Consider the following 18,337-nt stretch of genomic DNA (forward strand, 5'->3'; position numbering starts at 1 on the left):
AAAAGGCGAGCTTTTAAGCCTGAGAAATCACCCCGTAAATGCACACGTTTAATTGCACATGTGTTAATATGTATGCTTACACAGTATTAAAAGACACTCAACAAGTACACAGTATTAAAAGACAGTCAACAATTAACGTCATTTACCTTTGTTCCCGCGTTTGACTTGTGCTGTAAATCTCTTCCTCGTTTTCAGTTCATGTGATTACGTAGGAGGCGTAATACGTGATGACGCGATACGTGACTCCGCCTCCTTCATTAGAGTATATGGACAAAAAACAGGTTCCAGTTATGACCATTACACGTAGAATTTCGAAATGAAACCTGCCTAACTTTTGTAAGTAAGCTGTAAGGAATGAGCCTGCCAAATTTCAGAATTCTACCTACATGGGAAGTTGGAGAATTAGTGATGAGTGAGTCAGTCAAACAGGTTCCAGTTATGACCATTACGCGTAGAATTTCGAAATAAAACCTGCCTAACTTTTGTAAGTAAGCTGTAAGGAATGAGCCTGCCAAATTTCAGACTTCTACCTACACGGGAAGTTGGAGAATTAGTGATGAGTGAGTCAGTCAGTCAGTCAGTCAGTCAGTGAGTCAGTGAGGGCTTTGCCTTTTATTAGTATAGATAAAAGACAGCAACACTCATAACAATGACAACACAATTACATTGACAATCATGTTACGTTATTTTTAAAATGTTTCCTTTTCTTTTTTATAACCTCTTTAACACACTACTTCTCCGCTGCGAAGCGCGGGTATTTTGCTAGTGATTTCATAAAGAACAAGAATAGCCAGGGAAAGGCCAGAGTGACCACCCAACTGCCACTTTGTCCTCTTAATGAAGGCCATCACATTAACATATCGTCTTCTTCTTCTTCTTCTTTCGCCTGCTCCCATTAGGGGTCACCAAAGCAGATCATCTTCTTCCATATCTTTCTGTCCTCTGTATCTTGTTCTGTTACACCCATCACCTGCATGTCCTCTCTCACCACATCCATAAACCTTCTCTTAGGCCTTCTTCTTTTCCTCTTACCTGGCAGCTCTATCCTTAGCATCCTTCTCCCAATATACCCCTCATCTCTCCTCTGCACATGTCCAAACCAACGCCATCTCGCCTCTCTGACTTTGTCTCCCAACCGTCCCACCTGAGCTGACCCTCTAATGTCCTCATTTCTAATCCTGTCCATCCTCGTCACACCCAATGCCAATCTTAGCATCTTTAACTCTGCCACCTCCAGCTCTGTCTCCTGTGCCACCGTCTCCAACCCATATAATATAGCTGGCTTCACTACCGTCCTGTAGACCTTCCCTGTCACTCTTGCTGATACCCGTCTGTCACAAATCACTCCTGACACTCTTCTCCACCCATTCCACCCTGTTCACACTCGCTTCTTCACCTCTCTATCACACTTTCAGTCATTCTGTACTGTTGATCCCAAGTATTTCAACTCATCCACCTTCTCCAACTCTACTCCCTCATCCTCACCATTCCACTGAGCTCCTTCTCATTCACACACATGTATTCTGTCTTGGTGGTCCTACTGGCCTTTATGCCATATCTCCACCTCTCCAGGGTCTCCTCAACCAGCTCCCTACTATCACTACAGATCACAATGTCATCAGCAAACATCATAGTCCACGGGGTCTCTTATCTAATCTCATCTGTCAACCTGTCCATCACCATTTCAAATAAGAAAGGGCTCAGAGCCAATTCCTGATGTAATCCCATCTCCATCACTCCTACCGCAGACCTTACCACGGTAACACTTCTCTCATACATATCCTGTACAACTCTAACATACTTCTCTGCCACTTCTGACTTCCTCATTCAATACCACAGCTCCTCTCGAGGCCCCTGTCATGTGCTTTCTCAGGTCTACAAAGACGCAATGCAACTCCTTCTGGCCTTCTCTCTACTTCTCCATCAACACCCTCAGAGCAAACATCACATCTGTGGTGCTCGTTCTTTCTTTTTCTTTCATGGCATGAAACCATCCTGCTTCTCTCTAATCATCACCTCACTTCTTAACTGAGCTTCCACTACTCTTTCCCTTAACTTCATGCTGTGGCTCATCAATTTTATCCCCTGTAGTTACTACAGTCCTGTACATCCTCCTTATTCTTAATAATTGGTCCCAGTACACTTCATCTCCACTCCTCAGGTATCCTCTCACTTTCCAAGATTCCATTAAACAATCTGCTTAAAAACTCCACTACCATCTCTCCTAAACACCTCCATGCTTCCACAGGTACGTCATTTGGACCAACAGCCTTTCCATTCTTCATCCTCTTCATCGTTGTCCTGACTTCCTCCTTGCTAATCCATTGCACTTCCTGATTCACTATCTCCACATCATCCAATCATCTCTCTCTCTCTCTCTCTCTCTCTCTCATTCTCTTCATTCATCAGCCTCTCAAAGTCCTCTTTCCATCTGCTCAACACACTCTCCTCGCTTGTGAGTACATTTCCATCTTTATCCTTTACCACCCCAACCTGCTGCTCATCTTTCCCAGCTCGGCCCCTCTCTGTAGCCCACTGGTCCTTTTCTCCCTCCTTAGTGTCCAACCTCTCATACAACCCATCATACGCCTTTGCTTTAGCCTTCACCACCTCTCTCTTCACCTGCGCCTTATCTCCTTGTACTCCTGTCTATTTTCAGGATCTCTCTGAAAATACCACTTCTTCTTTGCCATCCTCTTCCTCTGTATAGTCTCCTGTATTTCCTCATTCCACCACCAGGTTTCCTTTTCCTCCTTCCTCTTTCCAGATGTCCACAGTCACCTTTCTTGCTGTCACCCTTATTACTTCTGCTGTAGTTGCCCAGCTGTCTGGTGACTCTTCACTGCCACTCAATGCCTGTCTCACCTCCTCCCTAAACTCAACCTTGTAGTGTTCTTTTTCACCTTCCACCATTTGATCCTTGGCTCTGCCCTCACTCTCTTCCTCTTCTTGATCTCCAACGTCATCCTACAGACCACCATCCTATGCTGTTTAACTACATTTTCCCCTGCCACCACTTTGCAGTCTTTAATCTCCTTCAGATTGACTCTTCTGAATAGGATGTCATCTACCTGTGTGCATCTTCCTCCACTCTTGTACGTCACCCTATGTTCCTCCCTCTTCTTAAAATACGTATTCACCACAGCCATGTCCATCCTTTTTGCAAAATCCAAAATCATCTGACCTTTTTCATTCCTCTCCTTGACAACATACCTACCCATCACCTCCTCGTCTCCTCTGTTCTCTTCACCAACATGTCCATTAAAATCCCGTCCAATCACCACTTTCTGCCCATCACTTCATCCAACTCACTCCAGAAATCTTCTTTCTCATCCATCGCACACTCATCTTGCGGTGCATATGCGCTAACAACATTCATCATCACACCTCCAATTTTCAGCTTCATAATCATCACTCTGTCTGACACTCTTTTCACCTCACAAACACTCTTGACGTACTGTTCCTTCACGATAACCTCTACTCCATTTCTTCTCCAATCCACACTATGATAGAACACTTTGAATCCCCCTCTGATCCACCTGGCCTTTCTCCCTTTCCATTTAGTCTCTTGCACACACAATATATCAACCTTCCTCCTCTCCATCATGTCTGCTAACTCTCTCCCCTTACCAGTCATACTGCCAACATTCAAAGTTCCTATCCTCAGTTCCACTCTCTTTACCTTCCTCCTCCGTCTCCCCCGCTTCTTCTTCTTCTTTGGCCAACAGTACCCCAATCTCCCCCTGCACGCTGTTGATACTGGTGGCCACCATTGTTAACTTGGGCCTCGACTGATCCGGTATGAAAATTTGTATTGTTGTCCACATGTTGATCTGGCAAAATTTTACACCAGATGCCCTTCCTATTGTAACCCTCCCCATTTTTCCGAGCTTAGTACTGGCAGGAAAAAACATGCTGGTCTGTGCCTTCCCTGTGGCTGGAGTATATGATAAGTTGATGAGAAAGAATCTTAATTTTTACACATGAAACCACCAAGGTCCAGCCTCAGACACGACACAACATACACCTCACTGTCATCGAGAAGGCTCAATGGTCCCTGCACTTGAGTTCTTACCAACTTTCATGCTGTTTTGATGTCAGTGTGATCGCTGTTAAGATCTTAATTTAAAACCTTATTAACATTTAGTTGGCTATTAATTATCTCATTTTCCATAACTTCAGTTTCCATCTCCTGAATGTTGCTGCCGCCATATCATTTTTAACAATGGGTGGCTGCCAAGTGCATGATCTGATTCTGTGTCAAATGTAACATTGCAGTAAAACCTACTTAGGATGGCTGTGTGTGATTGTTCCTATCCAAATTTCTGTGAATACTGTGCTTAGTGTACTTAAGAATTAAGATTTCAGGGTAGCATTTTGATTTTTGGTAACTGGTTCTTTTGACTTTTCTGGTTTTTGATCCACGTGTCACTCTGATTCTCTCAACTGTTCTTTTGGAATTTTCTATAAATATTTCCATCTCCAGGTCCACTTGGACAGGATCTTGTTTCATTCCTGGTCACTATACACAGGAGCACAGTGGAGTCCATAGTCTCTAGTAGCATAACATCCTGGTTTGGCACCTGCTCAGTCCAGGGTCGCAGGTTGCTCTGCAGGGGATGGTGAAGATGGCAAAATGAGCTCTTTGGACCATCCTTTAAAGGTTGTTTTGGAGGGGCAAGTATATGATCTTGGCATATTGTAACCTTACACCTGCAGATGAAACACTGGAGTCATTCTGCAAAGCGCCAGCCAAAGGCCTAAGTGGCACCAACAAGTCTGCAGACACCAGAGCACCTGCCAGGCTAAAGGCCCTGCCAAGTACTTCACAGTGACGGTACAAAATCAGAAGTGTACTCGTAGACAATGTGGCCATAGGCCATCGAAGTTTTCATTTTATCTGCCCAGTTTTCAGTTTGCCTGGGTAATGAATTAATATGATGGGTTATCATTGAGTACTAAGATTTTAGTCAAGATGTCACTAAAACAGATGACAGGTTCTGCACATAAAAACATTTCACAAGCACTCTGAAGCGCTGGCCATCCCATAGGCACACATAAGTAATACTCACCAGATTCCACCAAATTGAGAGCCGAGAGGCAGTACTGCTGATCCAGGGCACACACAATTGTATCATTTCCACATGTTTCCCATGATGTGGAATTACACTGGTTACAGATTAAGGGGTCTTAAGGAAAGAAAAAAACACAATTGTCAAAAACTGCACAAGGAAAGAATCTGCAAATATTTTACAAAGGCTTGGTCTCAATATTGTTTAATAGGTCCATCTGGTAGGGTGCCTTCCATAGTAGATGTGACATTCTTTATTTGTCTATGAACACCCACCTCTGCCCACTGGGATAGGATGGGCAACTAAAATCTACACATTTGTACCAAATTGACTGCTGGTTTATAGACTGCCTGTGTCACAGTCTGGTACTACAGCATTACCAGATACTCTTATTAATGACACAGGCCTTATGCCCCACTCTGGGGGCACACACTTTTAAAGAGGCCGGTGCCCATTCCAGCATTTAGGAGAGCCTGTCCACTGTCCTAGGCCAGAAGGTATTCTCCACACAGTGTGGCAGAGATTTGCTGCCACCTGTCAGCATTTAGTGTTTTACTGGCTATCTCACCATCCCAAAGATCCTTCTGTCTGTTTCTAGTGCCATCTTACTAACTCCTTCTGGGTTGCCATCTGCCATTTAATAGTTCATGATTTGCTAACACTGGCACACACTGGGACTTGTGTGGGTTTGTGCATGGATCTTGGTGGGTGTGCCACTGTCCTCCACCATAACTGGGTCTTTTCTACCTGTACAGTAACAGACATGGACAGATGAGATCTTTTAAGTACCAGTGTATAAGGATGAGGCCACAGGGGGCGATATACACTTTTCATAAGTAATAATTTAACAATGTCGGCCCTCTCACTCCACTCTATTCTACCCCATTTTGTGATAAACAGTAGTCTGGTTGTACATGAAAGGCCACAGGGTGATTTGAAGATCCCCACAAAGTGAAACGTTGACAGGACCACCTCGGACAGTGACACCTTTGTCAAATGACAGCATGTCGGATGCTTACTTTGATTATTGCAATAGTTGCCTTGACAGCAGGTGATTCCAGAAATAAACGTGAATTGCTGGATGGTTAAGGAATTTGCTGGATTGCTGCAGATGCTTTGTGAAGTGCATCCCATGTAGATATTGGTTCCTAAAACTGAACGACAAACACGAGAGCAAAGTAAGGAATAGAAAAAGAAGAGCAGGAAGAACTAGAGCTGAAACACAGCAGCAGTGAGAAGTCGAGCCATGAAAATGTGACAAATGGCCAACAACCTGATGAGAAGCAGTGGTCTTCAATTCCTGTGCACGCCACTGTTGTCTGACAGGAGCCGTCGGTCGACGCACAGCAGGTGAGTCCATTTGGTATGCTAGATGTGTTTACTAGAAAAACAAATATCAACGATTAAAGACATGGAGGTCAAAATCCTGCACCAGTTCATTTCTTTGACTTCCAGTGCGAATTCCTGATGATCACTTTTAGGTCAGCATTCATAATCCACCAGAAGCTCAATGGTGGTGGTGAAGCAAAAACTGCAGTGGCCCAGATAATGTGCAGGCCCGGTGAGAATTTCACATTTCTGGTTTTAAAATTAAAGGCCACTACACACTGCATGATCCTAAAATGGAAGAGCAAATCTGTTGATTCAGTAGTTTCAGGCTGACCTGCTCCAGCGTTGCAAAGGTCGGTGGTGCAGCACTGCGTAGTCCACACATTACTCCCACGGCCGTAATTAGTCGATTCACTTATGTTACATCTGTCTGGAGTCTCACAGGACCTTTTGAACACACTAAAAATGGCAAAATCTGTGAAGGGACAAAATACAAATATAAATTGTTAGGCTTGTGCGAGCAGAAGGCAACTTCCATAAAACAGGCAATACCACTCCTGAGTGCGAGAGGGCGCAGTCAGCTACACCTTCTCCTCTTTTACCCTCAGGACAGAGCAGCCTCCACAGTCACACCCGCGACCTTCTGTTCCCGATGAGATGTAAGGAAAAGCAACGTCAGATCAGCACACCAGCAGAGACTCTTCTCTTAAAGAGTACTTGCCTTGTGAGCACCTACGTGCTCATCATTTCTTTTGTATCTGCCCGCTTTATTTTGTTCTTCTTCCCATTAAACAGGATTAGCTTGTGACGGTGCGGGTTAGCTCCACACTTCCAGTTGTTCTAGGGAGCCTCTTGAATCCGCTCCCGCCGATAACGTACCCGAGGGATGAGCCAGACAAACGAGGGCACTCGCTCAAAGCAAGGGGTAGGTGCAAAAGTGATTTGTGCTTTCATTAAAACAATCCATCAAGGAAAAATAAAATCAAGTGTCCAAAAGCAATGCAGTACTTCATGATTCAATAAATAAATAATCATTAAAACTGTGCAAGAGTGGAGGTTAAAAACAAACAAATAAATACTCACTTAAAACAATGTTAAAATCTCACAGGCAGGAACCTGTTCTTAAAAATCAAATGCCCAGAGCTTCCCTTTACAATTGGACGTCTCCCCGTCTTACCCAGCTGAGGTATCAAAGCAACAGGAGCAGCCGACCTTCCTTGATATCCAGCGTCACCCTACAGACCACCATCCTGTGCTGCTTAACTACACTTTCCAGTCTCCAGTCTCCTTCAGATTGACCCTCCTGCATAAGACATAACCATCCTGTGTGCATCTTCCTCCACTCTTGTACAGTACGTCACCCTGTGCTCCTCCCTCTTCTTAAAATACGTATTCACCACAGCCATGTCCATCCTTTTCACAAAATCCACTATCATCTGACCTTGTTCATTCCTCTCCTTGACGCCATAGCTACCCATCACCTCCTCATCTCCTCTGTTCCCTGCAGAGCTCCCAAATCTGAACCCAGGCTGAGATCCCATGGCTCCAATAGGGCTCTCCACCTGAGCTGTACCAACTCCCGCTGCCTTCCTGGACTTATGTGGCAAGTCGTGCCATCCAGCACTGCATCACTCCGGCTCCCAACATCTCAGCCAGAGTGATTCACTTCAGCAGTACCTGACAGTTGGCCACACGCTCCCCTCAGGTCTCTCCTCCTCACGGCGACCTGCTTCCTATCTTTCGCTCACACACCCCGGCACTCTCCCGTCTTCCTGACTGCTCCCCCCCCCCCCCCCCCAAGCTCTCTGTTCTTCTTCCTTTCATTTTTTCTTTTTCTCATACCAGCTCTTCTTTATATTCCTCGGTGGGCGCAGAAAGAAGATGAAGCAATTGAGAAAGACGGCACCAACATGTGGAGGTGCATCTCGCCTCATTAACCTCACCAACCTCCCACAGCTGCATGAGCTCGCACGCCCATGGAGATTGAGCTGCGCATTAACTTATTTATTTTTTAAACAAATGGCTCTTATTGTTAAGTTACGATTCCACATAGTTAACCCTTACGGTGTCCCAGCCATTTCCCTGTGTTTGTCTGTGTCTTACATCTCACACACAAGATGCACGCTATGCCCAAATTGTATATAATACGTTTTGTCTTTGCTCTCTAACACCAGAGTTACAGGGGGCATCGATCCATTTTATATCCCGAGTCATCAGAAGAATGCCGGAGAACGACCTTATGAAAGTACGGCTGTTGAGGTGCAATTAAACATCTTCAGAGTGACAAGGCAAGGAAGCTGCAGCCTTTCAGATCATCACAATCTTAAGCGAATCAGAACCAGTGTGAGGGATGAACCAGCGTGCCAGGCGGTATGGACGCTGCTCTGTTACCTTGCCAGGAGGCCCTGATGATGAAAGGCCAGGCAGGGAGCGATAATATCACAGTTCAATGCCCTGACCCGGAGGTGAAGGGATGTCACAGCGGCTACATCAGGAGAGGCATCCTAACAGCTACTGAGTGGCCCTCAGGATGGACTGGGAACTGAGAAGGTCAGCATGGTCACCGAACTGCCTACTATGGGCTGAGCATCCCCCCTACACTGGGTGGCAGCATCCCGTCTGGTGAGCCCCAATATGGATGCCCCGCAGGGAAGCATGGGATTTGTGGTACCATGGGCCAGTCCTACCAGGTTCTACTGGTAGAAGGGGGACAGCAGTACTACTGGGTCTGGAGTTAAAACAGTGGGGGTAGTGACGGGTGTGAAGGAAGGACAAAACTCACCTGGTAGGACTGGATGTGGAGAAAAGAAGAAAAAGGAAGAGGAAAAGCTGCGCTGCATTTTGAATAAAAGAATCCTCCGTGAAGGCTTTCTTAACATTAAGAGCACTTTAGCTGAACTGGCACTGTTGTGGTGCAGTTGTGTCTGGGGGTTCAGTGGCACCCCCTACAGGCCACAGCATCCCCTTGTCTAACTAACATAGAGACCCCCATACATATTCCTTCTTCTACTGCTTACCTGATGTGTAAACATTAAGAATCGTCGCACAAGTGGCATTGACAGAGCTGCACGATTTAATGTTGGTTCCACAGGATTCCCAGGAAGTCGAGAACTGGCAGTCATAACATCTTAAATTAAAATCTAGGAGTAAAAATAAAACAAGAGCAGTATGGAGACTGTAATATCTTTCTAAGACAACATCATTAATAATGTGGACTTCTATGCACATCCACCATTTTAGAAAGTCACTGAAAATGCCGCAGTAATTGGAGCAAGCAGTCGTGTCTGCCAGGGACATCCCAAGGAAGCATGGCATTCATGTTAAATTCTGTTCAAATTTTTCTTGGCACCATCTTGCTATATTGGCTCAAAGGGAGACAAGGTATTTTTTGATTGATAAGAATAAGGAGGTGAACGTATTTATCAAACCAAAAGTCAACCATATCTGTCATCAAAAATCAAATTGCTACCCAGAGCTCAGGAACATGAAACAGAAGACATTGCTCTTCAACCAGGAAGACTCCAATTAGAATTTGAACCTGCACGTTAACCAGTGGTTTCTGTTGTCAGTGTTGGATAGCAATGAGACTTCAGGGGTGACCTTTATCCCCTTTCCCTGATGATCTAACAGGAGTTGCACATCCTGAAGGATTCTGGGACATATGTCTGTGCTTTAAAATGGCGGTGCTAATAGCAAACAAAGATGGCATCACAGCACACAGGTAAATATTAACAGTTTCTTCAATTTCTCTTGACAACAGAAACTAATGTAATTTGCAGAAGTTCTTTGGTTTTAACACCCTTAAATAGACATAGTCGTTGTAAAAATTCATACAGGACAGCTCCAAAAGATTAAGAAAACCTCCAATAATAACACTTGCATGTTAGAAGGACGCGTAACTAAGAATTTCACATATCACAACACTATGTCAGCAGAACGTTACGCGTGAATCTTCTTCTCATGGAGGACCTTAGAGGGATCTTTCAAGGATGGGCTTAGAGGGTTAAAGTAAACTTTAGCGGATAACAAAAAAATAGACAGAATCAAGTCATATTCTCCACGTCCACATTATCTAGTCAGTCAATCCCACAAAAACCGACAGACGTGCCAAACATCAGATCTGTGGCCCATTAATCAACATGTTAAAACATGAGACTGGCAGAAACTTGATGTTTATTGTACACGTTTACTGAAATGCTATCCATGTTGACGTATGTCAGTGTGCACTCTCAACTGAATAGTTCAGTCTGTTAAAGATTTGTTACCGAGTGAATAAAACATTAAACTTAGACCTACAAATGAGTAGTGAACAAACATCATATCCTGAATGTGGATCCATCAAGGTGGGCATGAATAAACCTGCAGGCACCAGGGCAATGAGGACTGAGGTCCCGGACTTAATCCATTCTTCTTAATTGGGGAGTCAGAGAGAGGTGACATGTTGTGCAAGACTTCCAAAACCACCCACAGAACAGGCCAGGATATTCAATAGCCTGCCTAGAGAAAGCCTTACTTCAGGTAGCCTGACCCCAAAACTGAAAAGGCAGACTTTGGCCTATGCAGGCCTAAAATGAGGCCCAGGTAACCTGATATGACTGTCTGCGCTTGGGAGGAAAAACCACCAGAGACACTGGGAGAACACACAGACTCAAAGCAAACAGCAACCTGGCACAGCACTTGAACCCACCGCTCTGGAAAAGAGAGGCAGCAGAGCTAACTAACGTGGGACCTTATAAAACGAATCACTGCGTAAAACATCACATGATTGTAGAAACTCCAAGAGTGACATCTTACTGTAGGTGGCACTGTTGCAGAAGGCTCCTTGGCAGCAACTGGCATCTGAGGTTGTGGCGATGCCCAAGTAGGCCGCAACTGTGTTCATGTTGAAACAGGCACTGCTGGAGGCACAGCCACGGACCACGCCAAGGCCTTGAACTAAAAGTGAAAAATCAGAAAAACAAAATGCATAAGAAATGGTCCACCTTGGTCTTTTTGTTGTGACTTCTTCTCCTTTATTCTTTTTGAAGCTATAAATATTTCATTATAATGGTCCTCTTTTAGTTTCTTTCTAGCATTGTTGTGATTTAATGTTTCATTTTATGCAGGAAGGGGACGGTCAAAGTGGCCACAATCTGGAGAAGTCTGCCTTTTGTACAACCACCCATGTGAAGACTTTCTTATTGACATCACGTTATGTCTATAATTCCACTTCTGTCTTTTATATGGGGTCTTTCCTATATCCTTGTCAGTCTGTTATATATCACATATCCTACCAATGTAAAGTACATCCAGAAAGTATTCCCAGCGCTTCATCACTGTTTCCACATTTTGTTATGTTACAGCCTTATTCCAAAATGGATTAAATTCGTTTTTTTCCTCAGAATTCTACACACAACACCCCATAATGACAAAGTAAAAAAAGTTTACTTGGGATTTTTGCAAATTTATTAAAAATAAAAAAATCGAGAAAGCACATGTCCATAAGTATTCACAGCCTTTGCCATGAAGCTCAAAATTGATCTCAGGTGCATCCTGTTTCCCCTGATCATCCTTGAGATGTTTCTGCAGCTTCATTGGAGTCCACCTGTGGTCAATTCAGTTGACTGGACATGATTTGGAAAGGCACACACTTGTCTATAGAAAGTCCCACAGTTGACACTTCATGTCAGAGCACAAACCAAGCATGAAGTCAAAGGAATTGTCTGTAGACCTCCGAGACAGGATTGTCTCGAGGCACAAATCTGGGGAAGGTTACAGAAAAATTTCTGCTGCTTTGAAGGTCCCAATGAGCACAGTGGCCTCCATCATCCGTAAGTGGAAGAAGTTCGAAACCTCCAGGGACTCTTCCTAGAGCTAGCCGGCCATCTAAACTGAGCGATCAGGGGGAGAAGGGCCTTAGTCAGGGAGGTGACCAAGAATCCAGTGATCACTCTGTCAGAGCTCCAGAGGTCCTCAGTGGAGAGAGGAGAACCTTCCAGAAGGACAACCATCTCTGTAGCAATCCACCAATCAGGCCTGTATGGTAGAGTGGCCAGACGGAAGCCATTCCTTAGTAACAGGCACATGGCAGCCCACCTGGAGTTTGCCAAAAGGCACCTGAAGGACTCTCAGACCATGAGAAAGAAAATTCTCTGGTCTGATGAGACAAAGATTGAACTCTTTGGTGTGAATGCCAGGCGTCACGTTTGGAGGAGACCAGGCACCGCTCATCACCAGGCCAATACCATCCCTACAGTGAAGCATGGTGGTGGAAGCATCATGCTGTGGGGACTGGGAGACTAGTCAGGATAAAGGGAAAGATGACTGCAGCAATGTACAGAGACATCCTGGATGAAAACCTGCTCCAGAGCGCTCTTGACCTCAGACTGGGGCGACGGTTCATCTTTCAGCAGGACAACGACCCTAAGCGCACAGCCAAGATGTGAATTTCCCCCTGGGATTAATAAAGTATCTATCTATCTATCTATCTATCTATCTATCTATCTATCTATCTATCTATCTATCTATCTATCTATCTATCTATCTATCTATCTATCTATCTATCTATCTATCTATCTATCTATCTATCTATCTATCTATCTATCTATCTATCTATCTATCTAAGAAATCAAAGGAGTGGCTTCAGGACAACTCTGTGAATGTCCTTGAGTGGCCCAGCCAGAGCCCAGACTTGAATCTGATTGAACATCTCTGGAGAGATCTTAAAATGGCTGTGCACCGACGCTTCCCATCCAACCTGATGGAGCTTGAGAGGTGCTGCAAAGAGGAATGGGCGAAACTGGCCAAGGATAGGTGTGCCAAGCTTGTGGCATCATATTCAAAAAGACTTGAGGCTGGAATTGCTGCCAAAGGGGCATCGACAAAGTATTGAGTAAAGGCTGTGAATACTTATGGACATGGGATTTCTCAGTTTTTTTATTTTTAATAAATTTGCAAAAACCTCAAGTAAACTTTTTTCACGTTGTCATTATGGGGTATTGTGTGTAGAATTCTGAGGAAAAAAATGAATTTAATCCATTTTGGAATAAGGCTGTAACATAACAAAATGTGGAAAAAGTGATGAAGCGCTGGGAATACTTTCCGGATGTACTGTATCTTTCGGTTATATAGCGCCTTTCTCTGCCATCTACCATACTGAAATGTCTGTGTTATGAAAGTCAAACACAGATCTCATCGAGTGCTGACTGACGTTGTCCCCTGCCAAGTTCTCCAATGTTATTTTCCTGATTCACGATGTGTCCACATCATGTTAGCCCCTCTACACTGACCACTTGTCCAGACAAGATCAGTTCATTAGTCGGCCCACTGAGTCTGTGATCATCGCTACTTTCACAGATTACGACAATACCAAAGATTATAACTCAGCTGCCCTGGTCCCTCACTCACCTCCCACAGTGAAGCAGTGGTCCTCGATGCCCTGGCACAACAGGACATTCTGGGTGTTGTTTGTTCCCCCGTAACACTGCAGGCCATTTGTAGACGTCTGATTTACTGCTGAAAGACATGAGCAGAAGGCAACAGGATGCCCATTTAGACTGACAGTAATTCATGGATTGTCACAGTCCCATTTCAAACCCCCTCATCCTTGTTGGTGTTGTCAACATCGACACTTTAATAGCGTTGGCTGTGAAGAGACAGTCTGGATATTAAATGACAGAAAATGTTATGTTTATATTATATATCCTTCTATCTGGTGATGGTGGCACAGAAGTCACCACCAGTGTCTCACTGACTTAATGGGTTCAAGGTGCATAGCCAGTGGCGTAGCTCAGGGACCTCAGGCTGAAGAAACGCATCACCTTCATTCTAACTCACCGTTAAAGTTCTCTGAATATTTTATAATCAAAACTAACTGAAAAAAATGAGTCAGTAAGAACTGTATGATGAAGGACTGGAGGTAAGACGCACTTAATAATGAGACGAGGTCATAACTGGAAAGTCAAAATCTGTCACTGTCACCAAGACCAATAACCCAAAATCAAAGTTCTCTCATCTAATGCTAGTTTCTAGTCCTGGTAATCACCGAATAAATCACATACAGTCAAATCTCGGGTGACTTGGGAGTGTATTCCTGGCAGTTTATGGAATATGCTGCTATGGGAATGGACCATGCAAAAAGTCCCAAACCGGTGGTGCCCAAGACCAAACAAAATGACACTGAAAAATAACATAAAAAATTAACAACTTTTGGAAGAAGAATTCTGCCAGAAAGCAAATATCCAATTTAAATTCCTTGAATTAGAAACACCAGAAAGCCTAAAAAAGAAACATAAGTCATGAATATCAATTATAACAACAGCTGAGTTTGACAACACTCCACAGCAGCCTGAGTCGGTGGGCGCTCAGATGTGCTCAGCCTAAGATTTCTCCTGATGGTGTGCAGTACCCCTAAAATGGTCCAGACCTGATGTTAGCATTCCCAAAATGACGATGAGCCCAAGTCCAACTGCAGACGATGATGAGGCTCGAGAGCTCACTAGACAGTAGCACTGGCCTCATACAAACAAGCTAAAGATTCCCTCAGGGCGGCCGTACCTTCGATTGTCTGGTTGTTGCAGAGGTCTGAGGAGCAGCAAACTGAATTTGAGACAGCACTGAATTCTCCGGTGCTCACGGACATCAAGATATTACAGTTGGCTGGATCCATGCAGGACCGAATGTGCTGAGTCTGGTTGAAGGAACCTGTAAAACAAAACTGACTCTGATAACTAGGAGCAAGGAGAGGAACAGCAAAAAGTGATGTCAACAAAGACAAGAAACGTGCTATGGCTCCGGCTAAACCAACACAACGGAGCCATAGACTGAACTTTGTTAACGTCCTCAATGTGGCTTCACAATACTCAGAGACAGACCACTGAGCTCTAATTACTCCTGATTATGATAGCTCACATTCTTGATGTTTTTATATTCCAGTCCACATCATTGATTATTCAAGCGGATACCACATCACTGATGGCTAATTTAAGAAGATCGAATTCTGTCAAAAATAGCTGAACACCTCCAGAAGACGGAGATTCTCAGACCGGGGTCAATCGCTCAAATAAAGTGACCATGAGTGTCTAATGGCTGACCCATGAGAGGTTGTCCTCTGTTAATAAGATGAGACAGACGCCATCTCCTTCATTAAACCTGATGCTCAGTTGATAACAGGAAAAATGGAAGTCAAAAAGACACCTTTAAAGGATTAGGAGATAATAAAACGAAAACCAAAGTCAAAACACTTGTGCCGAAGTTGATGAACCAGGAGGTCAAACGGAAAGGACGTGGTGACAAAGCCCCACACATTAAGTCAAAGGTCCTTAACATATTTGAAACCTCTGGAAACACCTCAAAGGTTTTGAATCAAAAATTAAATGTGTGCTCCACTATCTTAAATTCTCTCTGGAAGATCATCTAACATCTGGGGATCTTGGTGGCCCATTGCTGTCAATGAAAAGGGACAAATGGTGGCATCAGCAATTAGCCAAAAAAGCAACCCAAAAGAAAAAAAGCAAATAATTAAATAATGGAATGCTGAAATAATAGCAAAGAAAAACTTCAGAACAAATTTCAAAAGTACAAAAAAATCTTAAATTAAACGAAAAGCGTTAAACCCGAGGGGTGACTGCCACTCGTGGCCATCCTTCTCCTACTTACCCTGAACAGTTTGAACGGCTGCAGCTCCACACTGCATCGAAGCCAAAGGGCATGAAGACGGTGGCTGTAGGCCATCACAGGAGCTCCACGAGTTTGTGGTCAAACATTCATAGCAGCTCAGCGAAGACGTCTGATCTGGAAATGATGAAGGTGGATCAGCAGATGCACTCACAACGTGTTTCAGTCGCCTGCAGCATCCTCTCTTCTGTCTCAGTTAAAATCAACCCCTGGCCCAAATCTACTCTTGTGTGATCATCATGTCTTAGAGATCCACACGGCACCATCGCCAGTTGTGCCCATCAAGCCAACACCCCCAGCTGAGATGCTCTTAAAATGGCACTGTAACTGATCATGTGACTGCTGTGTCAGAGCTCTCAAATCTGGTCGCCTTCCAGAGTTCGCATGTTCTCCCCTTTGATTCACACAAACAAATTTGATCCTGAATTCTAAGGAATTTTGGGCTGAGTTGGCAACTCTCAGTTGACTTTTCCTTAGAATGACCTGGCATGTTACCTCATGGCCACCAACAGATAGACCCGATGGCAACAGAGGGACATAGAGGATGACCATCTCTACCTAAAAACTCCACTTACAGCGCATGCAAAAGAGCTGCTATAGTTGACAATGATTGGGTGGCCCATCGTGACAGAAGTCTGGGAAGACGAAGTAAAGCGAGAACCTCACTGAAGGACCTGACTAAATGAAAGTCACACAAAGGTGATGAGATGAACAGGATTGGTGAGGTTTGCTGTTCTCATAAAAATTGTTGAAATGCTTTGGAGGATGTGAAACCTCGGCGCACACCGCAGTGACTTACTTGGCTGATTGCAGAGACTTCCTTGACAGCAAGAAGTTCCATTTTGTAAAGTGTCACAGAAGCTTTGTGAGGCACAGCCACTTATGACAGAATATCCGGTTTCTGAGAATGAAAGGAAAAACATCATTAGACTTAGGCAGGTGGCATGAAGAAAGCCAAACATAGACCTCTGAACCTTTACTGAGGTCGCCAGATGAACAAAGATTCTGAGTGACACCATGTGAGTGGGCCCTGGGATGGCCTGATGCCCCTTCTGGACTCAGCATTGCCAGGTGAGGCTCCACCCCTCCACCTGCACCAACGATCCTGAACTGGAATTAAGTGAATCTGAGAAGGTGATGTCATGTCATGTCAGCACTTATTCTAAATTGTCTTTACATTACGGGCAGAGTCCTTTACGAAAGGCTTCAATTCAATATGGACATTTGGCAGCGATTTTATTAGTATTAAAGAAATAAAGAAATAAGCACTTGTAATGTGTGAGCACCAAGCTCTGTGTCCAATCGATGGTGACGTCATTCTGTTGTGATCAGCTTGCCTCCTTGTCTGCACAACCCCAAAGCTTCTATAATGCCATGGACAACCTGAGCATGTCACCCGCTTCTGTTTAGCTGCCTTTAAATCTCTGAAACCCAATTAATGAGACGTGGCCTCCTGTAAAGAGCACACAAAGACGCGGCGCTGAGCTGGAGCCCAAGTCACAGGGCCCCGCACAGGCTGAATGCACGTGTCTTGTAAGATCTCCAAAACAGGAGAGTCACAACTACAACCGCCCTTCTGAACGTTAACACCTAATTAAACAAATTCAAAAACCTATCAGGGCTTTTACAGTTCCTCTTGATTGTCATTTTTGTTTTCAGTCTGATCCTGTGCAAGCTGTGAAGCTTGAGGTTGTGACCCGGCTGTTTTAGCGTCTAGGCTGCATCTCTAAGCCCTGCGGCCTAACGTTTTGAACAGAGCTTCATTCTGAGTTCCATGTGAACCGCCAATCACAACAGACATCTTAAATAGGCAACATGGGATAACGTCACACATCGCACTGTGACAATGACGTAGTCGCCACTGGCACAACAACCTGAAAATAATGTGGCTGTTGCCATGAGAAATAACACCAAATAGTGGGAAAATGGCAAAAATACTTCATAAGATAACCAATAATGAGCAGATATAGTCAGTCAGTCAGTCTCCAACCCGCTATATCCCAACAAAGGGGTCTGCTGGAGCCCATCCCAGCCAGCACAGGGCACAAGGCAGGAACAAACCCTGGGCAGGGCGCCAGCCCACCGCAGGGCACACACACCAAGCAGACACCAAGGACAATTTAGGATCGCTGATGCACCTAACCTGCATGTCTTTGGACTGTGGGAGACACGGGGAGAACATGCAAACTCCATGCAGGGAGGACCCAGGAAGCGAACTCAGAAGGGTCTCCTTACTGCGAGGCAGCAGTGCTACCCACTCCACCACCGTGCCACCCAGATGT

General features: G+C 44.5%; 1 protein-coding gene across 2 annotated transcripts in view; it reads right to left on the reverse strand.

Annotated features, from left to right (window-relative positions):
* The window catches only part of LOC114647426 (prestalk protein-like), an 87,874-nt gene that overhangs the window by 53,506 nt on the left and 16,031 nt on the right, over nt 1-18,337 (reverse strand). For both annotated transcript variants that reach the window (XM_051922413.1, XM_051922412.1), the window contains exons 11-20: nt 16,855-16,956; nt 16,038-16,172; nt 14,937-15,083; nt 13,788-13,895; nt 11,196-11,336; nt 9,419-9,541; nt 6,736-6,876; nt 6,346-6,453; nt 6,092-6,226; nt 5,073-5,189 (exon numbers count right to left, since the gene is read on the reverse strand). In XM_051922413.1, coding sequence (XP_051778373.1) covers nt 5,073-5,189; nt 6,092-6,226; nt 6,346-6,453; nt 6,736-6,876; nt 9,419-9,541; nt 11,196-11,336; nt 13,788-13,895; nt 14,937-15,083; nt 16,038-16,172; nt 16,855-16,956 — 1,257 coding nt within the window. The remainder of the gene's footprint in view (nt 1-5,072; nt 5,190-6,091; nt 6,227-6,345; nt 6,454-6,735; nt 6,877-9,418; nt 9,542-11,195; nt 11,337-13,787; nt 13,896-14,936; nt 15,084-16,037; nt 16,173-16,854; nt 16,957-18,337) is intronic.

The sequence above is a fragment of the Erpetoichthys calabaricus genome, chromosome 2, assembly GCF_900747795.2.
Source record: "Erpetoichthys calabaricus chromosome 2, fErpCal1.3, whole genome shotgun sequence".
NCBI classification, from domain to species: Eukaryota; Metazoa; Chordata; class Cladistia; order Polypteriformes; family Polypteridae; genus Erpetoichthys; species Erpetoichthys calabaricus.